Here is an 18,134-nt window from a genome sequence, read left to right as displayed (position 1 = left end):
ATAAGGTTAAAACTATGTGTTTGCCCCTGAAGAGGAAAGGTCCATATTTCAAAAGCGCTTAGGTTATGGGGTTTTATCCCTTTGTGTGAAGACTTATTGAACTTACATGTCTTTCTGACATCATGAAAATAAAACCACATGCACTAGTATAATGTGAAGAAAGCTGCCTGTTTTAGTATAATATAAAAGAGCTATGTGCATGTATTAATACAGCAAGAAAATAAAACCACATGCACTAGTATAATGTGAAGAAAGCTGCCTGTTTTAGTATAATATAAAAGAGCTATGTGCATGTATTAATACAGCAAGAAAATAAAACCATTTCATTAATACAATGTCATGATAAAACGTCTTTCATTAGAAAGTATATCCTTGAAACTTTTTGTGTTTTGTTTGTTATCTTTGTTTTGATTGTTATTAAATCTCGATTTCGTGTCTATTTGGTTTACTCTGCAGAAATTACTGTTGTTTTTTACTGTTGTTAATATTGTGTTAAATGCAAGAGCTATTATCTTATGATTCGTGTCAATTTTTATTATAGTGATTAATAAAATTTTACAGGGTTCTGCACTTTGTAGTTTAACGAGAAACATAAAAGGTAATTTTGAGAAATATGATTATAAAAACAAACATACGCACTTGTGTTCCTTATTAAATAAGTTGAATACTTTTAAAATTTTAATTTTATATTTAATGCTGGTATTTACATACATGTACATGACCTATGTTTTAAAAGTTGAAATTTGGAAGAAACTATGAGAGTTTCTAGTTTGTTATACATGGTCTACTGGTTTTTAGTTTTTTTATTTTTTGTAGTACTCTAACTTCCCTGCTTTTATGTTGATAGAGACGCCAAGCGAGGCGTGCCTGCTCTAAATGCATCGCGTTTCGGTTGTCACTACAAGACGTCAGCCTCAAATGGTTCTAAATGGACGTAAAACGATTCAAAGCCCTCGGCTCAGCCAAAATTAATTGCTGCCTTTCGACAAATCAACAGTCTCCAAATGCTGCACATTTAGGAGCTGTCGATTTCAAATGGGCTTTATGCATTCTCCTGGAAGAAAGCCTGACGGAAAGGCACGTGCTCTGCATGCTCCGCTGAATCGTGGATGGATGCTCTTTGTGGTCATCCCGAATCAATGGGCACCGGAAAAGGCCTCGTGTTCAGTCCGGAAGTTTGTCAGATGATAGTCTTATCAAATGGTAATGTTAGTCGTAAAGCCAGAGCCATTAATGTTATACCCATACTATTAGAAAAATAGTACATTTGGAATCTTCATAGCCTTAAGGCTCTTTACCAGCTTGAATACAATAATAAAATTTTATTATTAAAACGTATAACTTACAACAAACATTTATATTGGTCTTACATATTATTATCAACGTCGAAACCAACTTACGTCTAAATAGAAGAAAGTGAATTCATAGAGCGTGTGGAAATAGACTAAGCTGTCAAAACCTTAATAATCTAAATACCATTTTTGATTTAATACGTTAGCTTAGTGGAAAGACTACAAGTGACTGACTCTACGTTGTAGATTGACAAAGAGAGAAATAGGACTGGTTTATTTAATATTTAGCACAAAGCTACAAAATGGTCTACGTGTATACTGCCAACCACGAGTATCGAAACATAATTTTCGAATCTTTGAGTTAATGATTTGTTTGTTTGTTTTGAATTTCGCGCAAAGCTACACGAGGGCTATCTGCGCTAGCCGTCTCTAATTTAGCAGTGTAAAACTAGAGGGAAGGCAGCTAGTCATCACAGCCAACATTTGGTCTACTCTTTTACCAACGAATAGTGGGATTGACCGTCACATTATAATGACCCCACGGCTGAAAGGGCGAGCATGTTTGGTGCGACCAGGATTTGAACCCGCGACCCTCGGATTACGGGTCGAACGCGCCTTAACACGCTTGGCCATGCCGGGCCATTTGAGTTAATGAAATAACCAAAAAAGTTTAATGTTGGAACAAAATCATCATCAAACTTACTGTTTTTTATGACGGGATTATCGGGGTCACGATAGGATTACTAAGGTTACGGCAGGATTACTATTGTCTGGTTAAAGGACATTACAGAATTGATGTTCTATTTAGAAAACGGTTAATTCAGACTTTAACTTGTTAATGTAAGTTTATATTGACACTAATGTTAATTGCACTTTTTAAAAACGGGTTCCGTGTCACAATTGAAGCTTCTTTCTCCCCAGTAGATGGCGTTCGTTGTAATGATAATGTCCATGCATGACTGTCGAGCTTCACGATGTCCACCATAACAAACTTCTCTGGGAGATAGCGAATCAATTTAAACCACATATTTGACAAAATTTTCATAGGTTTTTCACTGTGGATGTCGGCCTCCAAGACCAAAGTCTACAATGTCAAAGACAGAAAGTCCACTGGAACTCCAATGAAGCTGATTATTGTATATCAATGTCTTTGACCATCTTTTCAATGAAATAAATGATTGATTGCGAAGTGTAATTCAAAGCTTATGAGCGCATATCACATTAAAATATATGTTTGACATTTTTAACGGAATCAGGAGCTATTCTCAGCTTCAGCGCAGTGTTTTTTGGATCAGATGGTTCTCTTTCGTATCCATAATTTTCACTTTCCTGTAAGAACATTGCTTTCAGATTTCGTTAGTGTGAAAACCACTCTATTGTTATAGTTTTCTGCTCCGTGTTGTAGTTCTACACCTTTAACAACATTCGTGAAATAATATCTTTTATATCATTATTTGTACACGACATTTTACTGTCGAATGGTCACGAATGCAAACTTGCTATGAACGAAATATATATAGATATTAAATATTTCATGCGTTATTAAACGCTATTGAAGTCATTAACATATGAAAATCAACGTTGTAAAATATTTACACTAAGTAAAGCTGGTGCCATGTTAATTTATAACGAGGTGCACATGAGTACAAGTGAAAGTTTGTACTGTTAATTTGTACAAGTAAATGAAATACCTCCTTTACAAGAATTAATTTGACCTGCTGTGCTGTTCTCTTCGTTCATTTGCTGAATGTGGTTTTATAGTAACGCTTGTTCATTAAGGCTGCTATTCAGTACAAAAGTATTGTTTCAACACTTATCGATCAGCTTTCATTAACGTGAAGTTATCATCTGGCGTCTCAAACGTGAAGGCCCGATTTAGCAAGTGTGTTGATTTGTATTGTGGAAATATTCAGGTAGTCTGTGGGAGCAATACTTTGTTTTGGAGGAAAGTCAGTAAAAGTGAGTGCAACACATTTGTCAGGTTCACTGACGGTTTGTTATCTCTTGGACTGACAAGTGTACGTAAGGAAGTGCCAGTCCAATGATCCAGGTGTTTCGAAATATATCACACTTTTCTCATGCCATGTTTGACAGGCCACAAAGCTATTTTTACCTCTTTGTAACCCAGACACAATAAACTTCCAAACACTTGTTAGGCTACGCATCTGTTATGACATGATGCGAAATAAAATTAGAAACGTTTCATAATGCAACAGATAAACTAACCCTGATGTTTCATAGAAGATAAACACTGATACCACATAAAACGCGTAAAATACGGAGTAAAAATATGGTTTAATACAACTAACTTACAAACTTCGGAAGACATCTCGCAAAGTTTGAAAATTCTTTACCATACTTTTCGATATTACAATTCGTTTTTTGTTATTCATATACAAAAACTTACTGAGTATTTATTATTAAGTTAAGATGGTCACTAAAACTTGAGGTCTTATGTATCGCTCTGCGCTGAAAGAATTAAGGAAGTCAGTAACTTCTCTATTATTATTATCAAAACTGGCCTGGCATGGCCATATGGGTTAAGGCGTGCGACTCGTAATCTGAGGGTCGCGGGTTCGAATCCCCGCCGCACCAAAATACCTTTCCAGCCGTGGGGGCGTTATAATGTGACGATCAATCCCACTATTCCCTGGTAAAAGAGTACCCCAAGAATTGGCGGTGGGTGGTGATGACTAGCTGCCTTCCCTCTTGTCTTACACTACTAAATTAGGGACGGCTAGCGCAGATTGCCCTCGAGTAGTTTTGCGCGAAATTCAAAAAATTCAAAAACATTACTATAGGTTTTCATTTTAGTCGTTGCCATCAAATATGGCAGAAGGCAGAGGTTTATTAGGAGTTGCTACTTGTGCTTAATCCATCATTACTAACCAACACTTCAACAGATTTTTACAAACTCTGTTTCCGTTAATCCATCATTATCATCAAAGGAGATATTAATTGTTAAACTCTTCCATTGTGTTATGACCTCAATCTATTAATCAGCTGAGTGTCTCTTGTAAATGAACCTTTTTATACCTCGTCGTTTAATAATCTTAAACAAACTGTAATATATTGCTGTGTCATATTCACTGAGCATATGATTATGTAAGCATTTTTTGTTATTAATTATCCAATTTCGTTTTCTCTTATGGTTATTTTCAACTATCTTGTTTCAGGAATATTGTTTTGTTTAGTGATAACCACGTGTTAAACGTGAACACAATGTGTAAACTCTTTAGATTTTATTAACATACTAGTTTGAGAGATATTATTCAAAATTTGTTTAGGTTATGAACTTTTTACGCTCACTGTTAAAATATTGCATTTTAAAACATTTAATGTAGTCTGAGAATTAATAAAAAATGTATTTAATTCTAAGTTCACCAGGTTACTATAAACAAAGAAAGAATTGACATTTGGATGCATAGTGAAGAATCATGAAAGTGTAATCGGTAAGATGACCTACCAATATTTCACAGTTAATTTTACCCTTAAATAAACTTCTTATTTACTGTTTAATTAATGCCACAACTCAATTGCGTTCAAGACACGAAGGTCAAAACAATTTCATTGACCGATTATTTGAAAGTCTGTCATACATTCTGCCTCAGTAGCTACTAAGTGATTAGAGCGCTCACGTGATGTTCTGGCGCTCCAATCCTACTGGTGCGTACCTAACTTCGTGTCATTTGTGTTGTTACAGTACAACATGACTCTGAAAAACGCATTGAAATATGGTTCTTCGTCATTTTTCTAAACTAGGGTGTGATTTTGTAAAAATTTGCTATGCTAAGTCTGAGATGTCAATCCGACAGAATTTATGTGCTTTAATCCGTTTTCATGTGACAGATTTCAAGGCATGTGTTATAGTTAATTTTATATACTAATTACGATTTCACCATAAATAGGATTTTCTGGGTGAGCTAAAATATGAGTTCGGTCGATAAGCAGTTATAATAATAATTTTAATCTGTTCATACAAGATATCCCTGTAGTTGTAGTAAGTTTTAAAATATTAATTTTGTTTGTTCAATAAAATGTGGTGTTTGGAATATGACACATATGTTTATATCTTTATCTGTCAAGTCGTTTATGACACATATGTGAATATCTTTATCTGTCAAGTCGTTTATGACACATATGTGAATATCTTTATCTGTCAAGTCGTTTATGACACATATGTGAATATCTTTATCTGTCAAGTCGTTTATGACACACATGTGAATATCTTTATCTGTCAAGTCGTTTATGACACACATGTGAATATCTTTATCTGTCAAGTCGTTTATGACACACATGTGAATATCTTTATCTGCCAAGTCGTTTATGACACACATGTGAATATCTTTATCTGTCAAGTCGTTTATGACACATATGTGAATATCTTTATCTGTCAAGTCGTTTATGACACACATGTGAATATCTTTATCTACCAAGTCGTTTATGACACATATGTGAATATCTTTATCTGTCAAGTCGTTTACGACACATATGTGAATATCTTTATCTGTCAAGTCGTTTACGACACATATGTGAATATCTTTATCTGTCAAGACGTTTATGACACACATGTGAATATCTTTATCTGTCAAGTCGTTTACGACACACATGTGAATATCTTTATCTGTCAAGTCGTTTACAACACACATGTGAATACCTTTATCTGTCAAGTCGTTTACGACACACATGTGAATATCTTTATCTGTCAAGTCGTTTATGACATACATGTGAGTATCTTTATCTGTTAAGTCGTTTATGACACATATGTGAATATCTTTATCTGTCAAGTTGTTTACGACACATATGTGAATATCTTTATCTGTCAAGTCGTTTATGACACACATGTGAATATCTTTATCTGCCAAGTCGTTTATGACACACATGTGAATATCTTTATCTGTCAAGTCGTTTATGACACATATGTGAATATCTTTATCTGTCAAGTCGTTTACAACACACATGTGAATACCTTTATCTGTCAAGACGTTTATGACACATATGTGAATATCTTTATCTGTCAAGTCGTTTATGACACACATGTGAATATCTTTATCTGTCAAGTCGTTTACAACACACATGTGAATACCTTTATCTGTCAAGTCGTTTACGACACACATGTGAATATCTTTATCTGTCAAGTCGTTTATGACATACATGTGAGTATCTTTATCTGTTAAGTCGTTTATGACACATATGTGAATATCTTTATCTGTCAAGTTGTTTACGACACATATGTGAATATCTTTATCTGTCAAGTCGTTTATGACACACATATTTTTCTTTAATCAGACTTGAATGATCCGAACAAAAATTATGAGATTTTTTCACTAGTGTTCTAACCACCAAATCTTACTGTTAAACCAACTGGGACAACCAGAAAAGCTAGGAGAGAAATGAACACCAGATTAAGGAATATCTCAAAGAAACCCAACACATTATTACTGAAAACAGTAATTATTAGGAACATTTTAAAGGACATCTCAAATAAACCAAACAGCATCTTAAAGAACTTCTCAAAGAAACCAAACATTTTATTACTGAAAACAATGTTGAAATAATCCGAAAAGAACCAGAGAGCAACATAAGAAAGATGAATCATTACTCATAATTGAATTAAATTTAACCGTAAACAATAATCATGTGGTTATGGCGCTCGACTCGCACGCTGAGGGTTGTGGGTTCGAATCTGTCACACCAAACATACTCGTCCATTTAGCCATAGGGTCAATCCCACTATTCATTCTTAAAATTGTATCCCAAGAGTTGACGGTGGGTGGTGATGACTAGCTGCCTTTTCTCTAGTCTTACGCTGCTAAATTAGAAACGTCTAGCGCAGGCGGGTAGCTTTGCGTAGACATTCAAGAGAAACAAACACCCAAGAACCCACAGTTATTACGTTGAATACGTGAAAACAATAATCATTCGCCACACCAACTGATATAAAGGAAATATGGAACTAGATGTTTTTATTATTTTGAGATATATAATCTTTTAGTCTATATTGAACTTCCAGAGTAATTTTGTCCGTGTTTATCAAAATCTGGGATCCGTTTTGATATCTGCCTGTACCTTCCATTTATACGTCCTTTGACTGTCTTAACTGCGAAGTGTATAAATGCTGCTATTTGTATTCATTCAGTTATATAAATAATATGAAAGTAGTAAGTTTTCTTTCTAACACCTCTGTTGTTTTGTTTCATTTTCTACCGTATGTATCTTTACGTAACACTGCCTGTGTGAGTCTTTACTTTCTAACGTGTTTCTGGATAGTGTTTGTAGTATATTTTTGTTTCTAATGTTTGTAACACAAACATTAGCCTTCTGCTACTAAACTTTTCATATATCATTCCGTTTTTATTCTTCAAAAGAGTGAAAGTTGTTATACCTTTCTATTCATTACTCTAAAGATGTAATGAAAACGACATTTGTTTGTAACAAAGTGAAATAAGTTACTAACAGTTTTAATGTTTTTGTAACACTGTAAAACTGGTTACTTTTATTAATTCTTGTATAAATCCTTCTATTTTTATAAACATATCAAAGACTTCGTACATTTTATTTGGATGTCTAAAATATAAGGTTGTAAACATTATTTAGATACGTGCAATTCATTCTACAGCAAGTTTTCATATGTAATTGAACTTAAGAAAACAAAGTAAGCGTGACGATCTATACAAGTCTATAACGTTTCATTAGCTCCCGTACGATAAGCTAATGATACTTAACTTCTAAACGTTATAATGGTATACTTGAACTTTGATACTTTTATGAACTGGGCACCAGAGGACTCATCTTGAGAGAATTTCAGTGATTTGTTTTTGATAAAACACTTTATCTGTTTAAAATATGTTCTTGGTATAAAGTCAGAGCAGCAAAACAGCTTAAAGTAATGGAATAGTGGTCAAACTGAATTTATGTAAAAATACAGCTACCGTCCGAATTATTTTGTTTATTAGTTAAGAAAAACTGGCTATCTGTACTGTGCCCACTACGGGTATCGAAACCAAATTTTGAGGGGGTACATTCATTTGAAAAGAACTCCTCTGTTACGATACACCTTTCCTAAAAATTGTTCACCCCCCAAAAAAAAACAACTGTTTATCATTTTGAAATACGTATCTTTTTTGGAAGTTAAGCCTCATAAGTAAATATCTCAGTATAATAAACTTCATGTTCTGGCTCTGCTTCTGATATCTGTTTCCAGAAATTCTGTTTCGACTAACTTGTGATCAAACTGCACTAAGCTCAGTAACCTTCATGGACGAGCTTGTTCGAGACCAAAACTTATAGCTGGTACTCAACTTGAAAATTATTATTTACATAAATGACTGTCTAGTCATTTATCTAGTCACCCAGGAAAGAAAAAAACAAAACTTCATTGTTGCTAATAAAAGAAAGATGATATTAAGATCAAAAGTATTCAGTATTTTTTCCATATCTATTATCCTTAACTAAAATTTAATGCTATGCTGAAACTACACTTATGCCATCCAAGTACAGCTTCATTTAAATACGTTATTCATACAATTATGGATAGTTCTCGCTCCACTATATATCACTTTTGATGTTGTTTCATCCCTAAATATCCATAATTGTATGACATAATTACACCTCACTACTTATTACTCACTGTATTGTCTATACTCTACCAACTACTCTGTATGTAATATCTACTTTCTACAAACGTCTATTCTATGCCACCTATTATGAGAAAAACGTTGTTTTTTTACAGAAATCTATACACTACCGACTTCACTATTTATTTGAAATACATTATGCTTACTTTTAGGATTTGTAGTTCTGATGACAAGTATACAAAGGAAGGGGTTTTTTTATCGAGAATATTTTCATAAAATAAGGAAACAAATCGACAAACAGAAGCATGTATTCTCTTTCTTGCTTAGGACTAGACTTATTTGGAACAGCACGAGCTCGTACATTTGATAGAAACTTTCATAGTACTTCCAAAACTTCTTGGTTTTGTATTATTTAATATAAGAATGTTAAAAACGCGTATTTTTGAAGTCCTGAGGTCAGGTTTCTTCACTTTATTAACATATTTGTTGAATATATCAAGAGAGGAATATTTGTTGAATATATCAAGAGAGGAATATTTGTTGAGTCTACTTTTTGAAATTAAAGAAATATCGATTTGAATTTAAAAAAATGTTAACATTTGTGAAAAACGGTCCAAGAGCTTTAACATACTTTGGTAAATTTCAGGTAATGAACCAATAATGATTTAAAAAATTAGCTTCTGTTATAGGTCTCACATAAACCGAAAGATATAACTTTTAACTTTAGTGGGTGTCGTTTTTACGATTCCGGTTTTTCATTACGAAGTAGTGTAACTTCTATCAAAAGTCTAAACACGAGAGTTCTCTAAAAATTCAAAATGATAAGGAAGTGTCCTAATGCTTATTGAGCGCAATCATAAAATCAAATGAACTTCATTCATCGTACAAAGTTTATATAAAATTCTTTCGATTTGACTGTTTACATGGTTTTTATTGAGAAATGGAATTTTCTAAAATCGATATAACTTCCTGATAATCGATGATTGAATTATCTTTTTCCAATTGCTAGAGAAGATTAAAACGTAATCAAAACTGGTTTAGTAAGATTTTCTCTGTTAATACCCTAAATGCAATCTTTTATTTTATTTTTCTTCACTTTAAACAAACAATAACATAAAAATAAAAGTTGTACGACCAAAAGAGAGCTTCTGTGACGTCAGGTGATTAATTTAATGTTACACAGTGTATAAGAAACTTGTCACATTACGTACCTTAAATAAAGCCAACGGTAATAGTACTAACACCTGTTGCAACACCTCACATAACGTTTTATACAATGTATATGAAAATCCCTGTATGCCGCCTCCATTGCACAGCACATTCTTCTTACAGTTATCGACCGTAGAGCCAATCACGAGACACCCTTTCCAGACCACGGTGATATAACCAATGATCTTATTGGTATAAGCTGAAACCGAGCCACACCCCCAGGCCCTGCTCGACCCGCAACCAAAGCCACAAAGCCATACCTTAAGTCACCATGTCAGGAATGGCTGTTAAGTTATCCAATCTGTGCTAAATGCTCTGTTTACTTTTCACTTAGCCCGGCGACACGCTAGAGTAGTCCCACCAGACTTAAAGCATTCGATATTAGTCTTCCGGTAATAAGCAAGAACTAAGACTTTAAACCAAAGTGAAATTTTTGTGATGCTTTAATATTAGGCTTAAGGTATATTACGACAGTTTTTGAAATATTCGGTAATATTTATATTTTACGCAGAAAAATGTACTTAAAGTTTTTATAGAGGACTTCTGTCTTTATTATGCAGTTTAGTAACAATCGATTTAGTAATGGTTTAGATGGTGTAGTCTAGGAAGCCTTTTACTACTCGTGGCAATGTTTTCTCAGGGCTTCGAATCAACGAGCAGTAGTCCAACGCTCATCGAGAAGCCCGATAACCTTGCAACTAGGGAGACCGTCGGCCACTTCTCTCCTCGTTCATTGGAAAACGATTCGCCGAAAGTGGCCGGTTCTCACCACGATCCTTGCGTTCCTACAACTTCGTTCTTAATACGCGACATCCTTGGCCACGCTGCACAAGCACCAGACATGACGGCCCAGTCGAGTTCCGAGAAGTCAGAAGAGAAAGTTCTCCAATCAGTGATGAAGAAAGGTGAATCTACACATTTTCAAATCTTTAAATGCTGTGAAGGAACATGTAGATTAACACTGGAACCTCAGATATAGTGAAACTCTCTAACAAACATTCAATGAGAAAAATTACTACACTATAAAGATTCTTTATAAAGGCATATCGGGATAGAAACGTGTTTAGTTGTAGTTCGATACGTTCTTTTAAAAACAGAGAACATTATTGTTTCTTTTTCTTCCTGTTGTCATTTATAAGATGTCAGATCAAGTTCAAATATGGTTTCCGTGCTCATTAAAGTAAAATAGAGAGGGTGAATCCAGCTAGAATAAAGTTATTGTGATATTAAAATTAAAATATATTTGGTGCTAGCCAAACTAAAATATTGCTTCATGTATAACAAAATAACCTTCACGTAGTAAGATGTTCGCAGTTATTCTGTACCTTATAGATAAAATAACCTTCACGTAACAAGAGGTTCACAGTTATTCTGTACCTTATAGATAAAATAACCTTCACGTAATAAGATGTTCACAGTTATTCTGTACCTTATAGATAAAATAACCTTCACGTAATAAGAGGCTCACAGTTATTCTGTACCTTATAGATAAAATAACCTTCATGTAGTAAGTGGTTCAGTGTTATTCTGTACCTTATAGATAAAATAACCTTCATGTAGTAAGTGGTTCAGAGTTATTCTATACCTTATAGTTTATATAACCTTTATGTAGCAGGTGGTTCAGAGTTATTCTATACCTTATAGTTTAAATAACCTTCATGTTGTAAGTGGTTCGCAGTTATTCTATAAGTTATTTTTTATACTAATAGTACATTATAAGAAGAGAATGTACAAATTAAAACACAACTTGCGATTTCTCTTCAGAAAGTTTGTGTTATAGCAGACGATTATGAACAAGCCCTACAGATAAGTCAGGCGATTCTACAAAACGTGTCAACTGTAATAACCCGTAGCTTACATTGTTTCCGAAGAACATTTACGTTATATGAGGTAGAATAAAAAATTTAACAGATAATAACGTTGTTTCTACAGATTATGCACATTGTGGAAGATGAAACAAACACTGTTTAACAGATAAATAGTTATATGAAGCACTGTTAGCATATCATTATTAATAAGATATGGGAATATATATATGTATGTGTACTTGTGTCTGTATATATGTTTATATATGTATGTATGTGTGTGTACTCGTGTGTATATATATATATGTATGTGTACTTGTGTCTGTATATATATATATGTGTGTCTCTATAAAACTAAACTGTAACATTAAGAGTGAAACTTGAAACGTTAACGCACAAGAAAATTTAAAATGGTATTGTTCACCGAAGCAAATCCAAATAAAATATTCATATATATATATATATTCATATATATACTAAATATTTATTTTATTTTTCACCAGAGTTAAAGTTGAAAGTAAAATGTGTGACGTAAAGAACCAGCGCATTATTTGATTGACTACATTTTCTAATGTGAACTACATTAAATAAATCTGTAGAGTTTTCACCTCGTTTTACTTCATCATATAGTAACCTGAAGTTAAGTTACTCCCTATTGTATCGAAACCTAGTTTTTAGTGTTGTAAGCTCACAGACATATCGCTGTGCCACTGGGAGGTATAGTGAAGTTAACCGGACTCAAAACCCGTAAAAATATTTTAACTCTTGTGTAATGTGTAGAGTGATAGTGGTTTTAGCAGCTAGCAGTGAAACGTTTACTGTTTACTTGTAAATAAAATATGTATTTCACTTATTAAAACACTTATTACAGAATACAATTATTCTGCATAATGCTTAAATTACAAGCTAACACCACAGGAATAGAACTTTGAGATTTTATGTATTTCTGGAATATTCCAAGTCCATTAATACATTTTTGGTGAAGTAGTTAACGAGTTGAGAAACGTTTTACCTATATCTGAAATATCTCAAGTCAATTAATAAATTTTGGGTGAAACATTCAGGATTGAGAAAGGTTTTATGCATTTGTAAAATATTCCAAGTCAGTTAATGAGTTTTGCGTGAAACAGTCAGTTAATGAAGTTCTGATTCGTCAAGTTTGAAAGCAATGTTTTCACGCAGTATTTGAACTTGTAAGTCAGTTTTGTTTTCCAGGATTATAAAGGAAAGTGATCACAAATTGTCTGTTCTGAAATCAAACCTTCCCTGGTGTAGAGTTGAATTTCAAATATTTTTTACCTCTTGGTTGGTTTCTATTATTTACCACATGTATCGAGTTTTACTCTATTTTATAATTTCGCAGTAAACAGCTTGAGTAACACAATAAATGCATAGTATAGTGTTGTAGTGACCACGTTTTTGTAATTTTAATCGATGTTTGTGTATTTTAAAGGTAAAGAACATTATTAATAATGATGTGGAGGTGAACTGAAGCAGCCTGTTTGATCGGGTAACCGCCTTGTTTTTATCAATTTCAATTATGGGGACCAAAGGTGTCGGATTGGACAAGAGATCTGAAGATTATGAACATTCAGTTGTGTCTGAGATATCAACGTAAATATTCAGTTTTTTTATTCGGTTAAGAATAATCACTTCAGGCGGCGGGTGCTGCCTACTAATTGCCTTCACTCTTGTACGCTGTTCAAAATTAAGAATGGCCATAGCTAAACTATAGGCATCTCTGGCTTAGTTGCTAAGCCCATTATGTGCATAAAAAGGTCAGAGCCTTAGTTAGTGTAGTGCTCCAGGGTAGTTGCCCAAAGCATAGCCGGAAGTTGTGCATAGACTGAGCTCTTAGTTTTTTATTTGGTAAATTACTAGACTGGAGGCAAATAAAACCTTACCATTTGAAATTATCATCCGTGTTAAGTACGGCAATTTGCTCTGTGTAGTATGATATGGTAATAAGTTATTGACTTCACTCTTTAGTCTTTAGTAATGACTTGCTGTGTGTAGTATTATATGGTAATAAGTTATTGACTTCACTCTTTAGTCTTTAGTAATGACTTGTTGTTTGTAGTATGATATGGTAATATGTTATTGATTTCACTCTTTAGTCTTTAGTAATGACTTGTTCTGTGTAGTATGATATGGTAATAAGTTATTGACTTCACTCTTTAGTCTTTAGTAATGACTTGTTCTGTGTAGTATTATATGGTAATAAGTTACTGACTTCACTCTTTAGTCTTTAGTAATGACTTTTTGTGTGTAGTATGATATGGTAATAAGTTATTGACTTCACTCTTTAGTCTTTAGTAATGACTTGTTGTGTGTAGTGTGATATGGTAATAAGTTATTGACTTCACTCTTTAGTCTTTAGTAATGACTTGTTGTGTGTAGTATGATATGGTAATAAGTTATTGACTTCACTCTTTAGTCTTTAGTAATAACTTGCTGTGTGTAGTATTATATGGTAATAAATTATTGACTTCACTCTTTAGTCTTTAGTAATGACTTGTTCTGTGTAGTATGATATGGTAATAAGTTACTGACTTCACTCTTTAGTCTTTAGTAATGACTTGTTGTGTGTAGTGTGATATGGTAATTAGTTACTGACTTCACTCTTTAGTCTTTAGTAATGACTTGTTCTGTGTAGTATGATATGGTAATAAGTTACTGACTTCACTCTTTAGTCTTTAGTAATGACTTGTTGTGTGTAGTGTGATATGGTAATTAGTTACTGACTTCACTCTTTAGTCTTTAGTAATGACTTGTTCTGTGTAGTATGATATAGTAATAAGTTACTGACTTCACTCTTTAGTCTTTAGTAATGACTTGTTGTGTGTAGTATGATATGGTAATATGTTATTGACTTCACTCTTTAGTCTTTAGTAATGACTTGTTGTGTGTAGTGTGATATGGTAATTAGTTACTGACTTCACTCTTTAGTCTTTAGTAATGACTTGTTCTGTGTAGTATGATATGGTAATAAGTTATTGAATTCACTCTTTAGTCTTTAGTAATGACGTGTTGTGTGTAGTATGATATGGTAATAAGTTACTGACTTCACTCTTTAGTCTTTAGTAATGACTTGCTGTATGTAGTATTATATGGTAATAAGTTACTGACTTCACTATTTAGTCTTTAGTAATGACTTGTTGTGTGTAGTATTATATGGTAATAAGTTATTGACTTCACTCTTTAGTCTTTAGTAATGACTTTCTGTATGTAGTATTATATGGTAATAAGTTACTGACTTCACTCTTTAGTCTTTAGTAATGACTTGTTGTATGTAGTATTGTATGGTAATAAGTTACTGACCTCACTCTTTAGTTTTTAGTAATGACTCGCTATTTAGTATTATATAGTAATTAAAATATTGACTTCACTCTTTAGTCTTTAGTAATGACTCGCTATTTAGTATTATATAGTAATAAAAATATTGACGTCTCTCTTTAGGCTTTAGTAATGACTCGCTATTTAGTATCATATAGTAATTAAAATATTGACTTCAGTCTTTAGTCTTTAGTAATGATTCGCTATTTAGTATCATATAGTAATTAAAATATTGACTTCACTCTTTAGTCTTTAGTAATGACTCGTTATTTAGTATTATATAGTAATTAAAATATTGACTTCACTCTTTAGTCTTTAGTAATGATTTGCTGTATGTAGTTTTATATGGTAATAAGTTACTGACTTCACTCTTTAGTCTTTAGTAATGACTTGTTGTGTGTAGTATTATATGGTAATAAGTTACTGACTTCACTCTGTAGTCTTTAGTAATGACTTGCTCTGTGTAGTATGATATGGTAATAAGTTATTGACTTCACTCTTTAGTCTTTAGTAATGACTTGTTGTGTGTAGTATGATATGGTAATAAGTTATTGACTTCACTCTTTAGTCTTTAGTAATGACTTGTTGTGTGTAGTATTATATGGTAATAAGTTACTGACTTTACTCTGTAGTCTTTAGTAATGACTTGCTCTGTGTAGTATGATATGGTAATAAGTTATTGACTTCACTCTTTAGTCTTTAGTAATGACTTGTTGTGTGTAGTATGATATGGTAATAAGTTATTGACTTTACTCTTTAGTCTTTAGTAATGACTTGCTGTATGTAGTATTATATGGTAATAAGTTACTGACTTACTATTTAGTCTTTAGTAATGACTTGTTGTGTGTAGTATTATATGGTAATAAGTTATTGACTTCACTCTTTAGTCTTTAGTAACGACTTGCTGTGTGTTGTATTATATGGTAATAAGTTACTGACTTCACTCTGTAGTCTTTAGTAATGACTTGCTCTGTGTAGTATGATATGGTAATAAGTTATTGACTTCACTCTTTAGTCTTTAGTAATGACTTGTTGTGTGTAGTATTATATGGTAATAAGTTACTGACTTCACTCTTTAGTCTTTAGTAATGACTTTCTGTATGTAGTATTATATGGTAATAAGTTACTGACTTCACTCTTTAGTCTTTAGTAATGACTTGTTGTATGTAGTATTGTATGGTAATAAGTTACTGACCTCACTCTTTAGTTTTTAGTAATGACTCGCTATTTAGTATTATATAGTAATTAAAATATTGACTTCACTCTTTAGTCTTTAGTAATGACTCGCTATTTAGTATTATATAGTAATAAAAATATTGACGTCTCTCTTTAGGCTTTAGTAATGACTCGCTATTTAGTATCATATAGTAATTAAAATATTGACTTCAGTCTTTAGTCTTTAGTAATGATTCGCTATTTAGTATCATATAGTAATTAAAATATTGACTTCACTCTTTAGTCTTTAGTAATGACTCGTTATTTAGTATTATATAGTAATTAAAATATTGACTTCACTCTTTAGTCTTTAGTAATGATTTGCTGTATGTAGTTTTATATGGTAATAAGTTACTGACTTCACTCTTTAGTCTTTAGTAATGACTTGTTGTGTGTAGTATTATATGGTAATAAGTTATTGACTTCACTCTTTAGTCTTTAGTAACGACTTGCTGTGTGTTGTATTATATGGTAATAAGTTATTAAATTCACTCTTTAGTCTTTAGTAATGACTTGTTGTGTGTAGTATTATATGGTAATAAGTTACTGACTTCACTCTTTAGTCTTTAGTAATGACTTGTTGTGTGTAGTATTATATGGTAATAAGTTACTGACTTTACTCTGTAGTCTTTAGTAATGACTTGCTCTGTGTAGTATGATATGGTAATAAGTTATTGACTTCACTCTTTAGTCTTTAGTAATGACTTGTTGTGTGTAGTATGATATGGTAATAAGTTATTGACTTTACTCTTTAGTCTTTAGTAATGACTTGTTGTGTGTAGTATGATATGGTAATAAGTTACTGACTTCACTCTTTAGTCTTTAGTAATGACTTGCTCTGTGTAGTATGATATGGTAATAAGTTATTGACTTCACTTTTTAGTCTTTAGTAATGACTTGTTGTATGTAGTATTGTATGGTAATAAGTTACTGACCTCACTCTTTAGTTTTTAGTAATGACTCGCTATTTAGTATTATATAGTAATTAAAATATTGACTTCACTCTTTAGTCTTTAGTAATGACTCGTTATTTAGTATTATATAGTAATTAAAATATTGACTTCACTCTTTAGTCTTTAGTAATGATTTGCTGTATGTAGTATTATATGGTAATAAGTTACTGACTTCACTCTTTAGTCTTTGGTAATGACTTGTTGTGTGTAGTATTATATGGTAATAAGTTATTGACTTCACTCTTTAGTCTTTAGTAACGACTTGCTGTGTGTTGTATTATATGGTAATAAGTTATTAAATTCACTCTTTAGTCTTTAGTAATGACTTGTTGTGTGTAGTATTATATGGTAATAAGTTACTGACTTCACTCTTTAGTCTTTAGTAATGACTTGTTGTGTGTAGTATTATATGGTAATAAGTTACTGACTTCACTCTGTAGTCTTTAGTAATGACTTGCTCTGTGTAGTATGATATGGTAATAAGTTATTGACTTCACTCTTTAGTCTTTAGTAATGACTTGTTGTGTGTAGTATGATATGGTAATAAGTTATTGACTTCACTCTTTAGTCTTTAGTAATGACTTGCTCTGTGTAGTATGATATGGTAATAAGTTATTGACTTCACTCTTTAGTCTTTAGTAATGACTTGCTGTGTGTAGTATTATATGGTAATAAGTTACTGACTTCACTCTGTAGTCTTTAGTAATGACTTGCTCTGTGTAGTATGATATGGTAATAAGTTATTGA

The 18,134-nt window shown here is 32.5% G+C and overlaps 1 protein-coding gene across 2 annotated transcripts in view; it reads left to right on the top strand.

Annotated features, from left to right (window-relative positions):
- Nucleotides 1-10,314: 10,314 nt before the first annotated feature.
- The window catches only part of LOC143228683 (barH-like 1 homeobox protein), a 56,592-nt gene continuing 48,772 nt past the window's right edge, over nt 10,315-18,134 (top strand). The window contains exons 1-2 of one of the 2 annotated variants that reach the window (XM_076459944.1): nt 10,848-10,983; nt 13,337-13,497. In XM_076459944.1, the coding sequence (XP_076316059.1) occupies nt 13,467-13,497 (31 nt within the window). In that variant the 5' untranslated portion in view covers nt 10,848-10,983; nt 13,337-13,466. Of the gene's footprint in view, nt 10,984-13,336; nt 13,498-18,134 lie in introns of both variants that reach the window. The other variant, XM_076459943.1, reaches the window with a different exon arrangement.

Source organism: Tachypleus tridentatus, chromosome 10 (assembly GCF_004210375.1).
Source record: "Tachypleus tridentatus isolate NWPU-2018 chromosome 10, ASM421037v1, whole genome shotgun sequence".
Taxonomy (NCBI): domain Eukaryota; kingdom Metazoa; phylum Arthropoda; class Merostomata; order Xiphosura; family Limulidae; genus Tachypleus; species Tachypleus tridentatus.
This window is presented reverse-complemented; position numbering and strand designations above follow the sequence as displayed.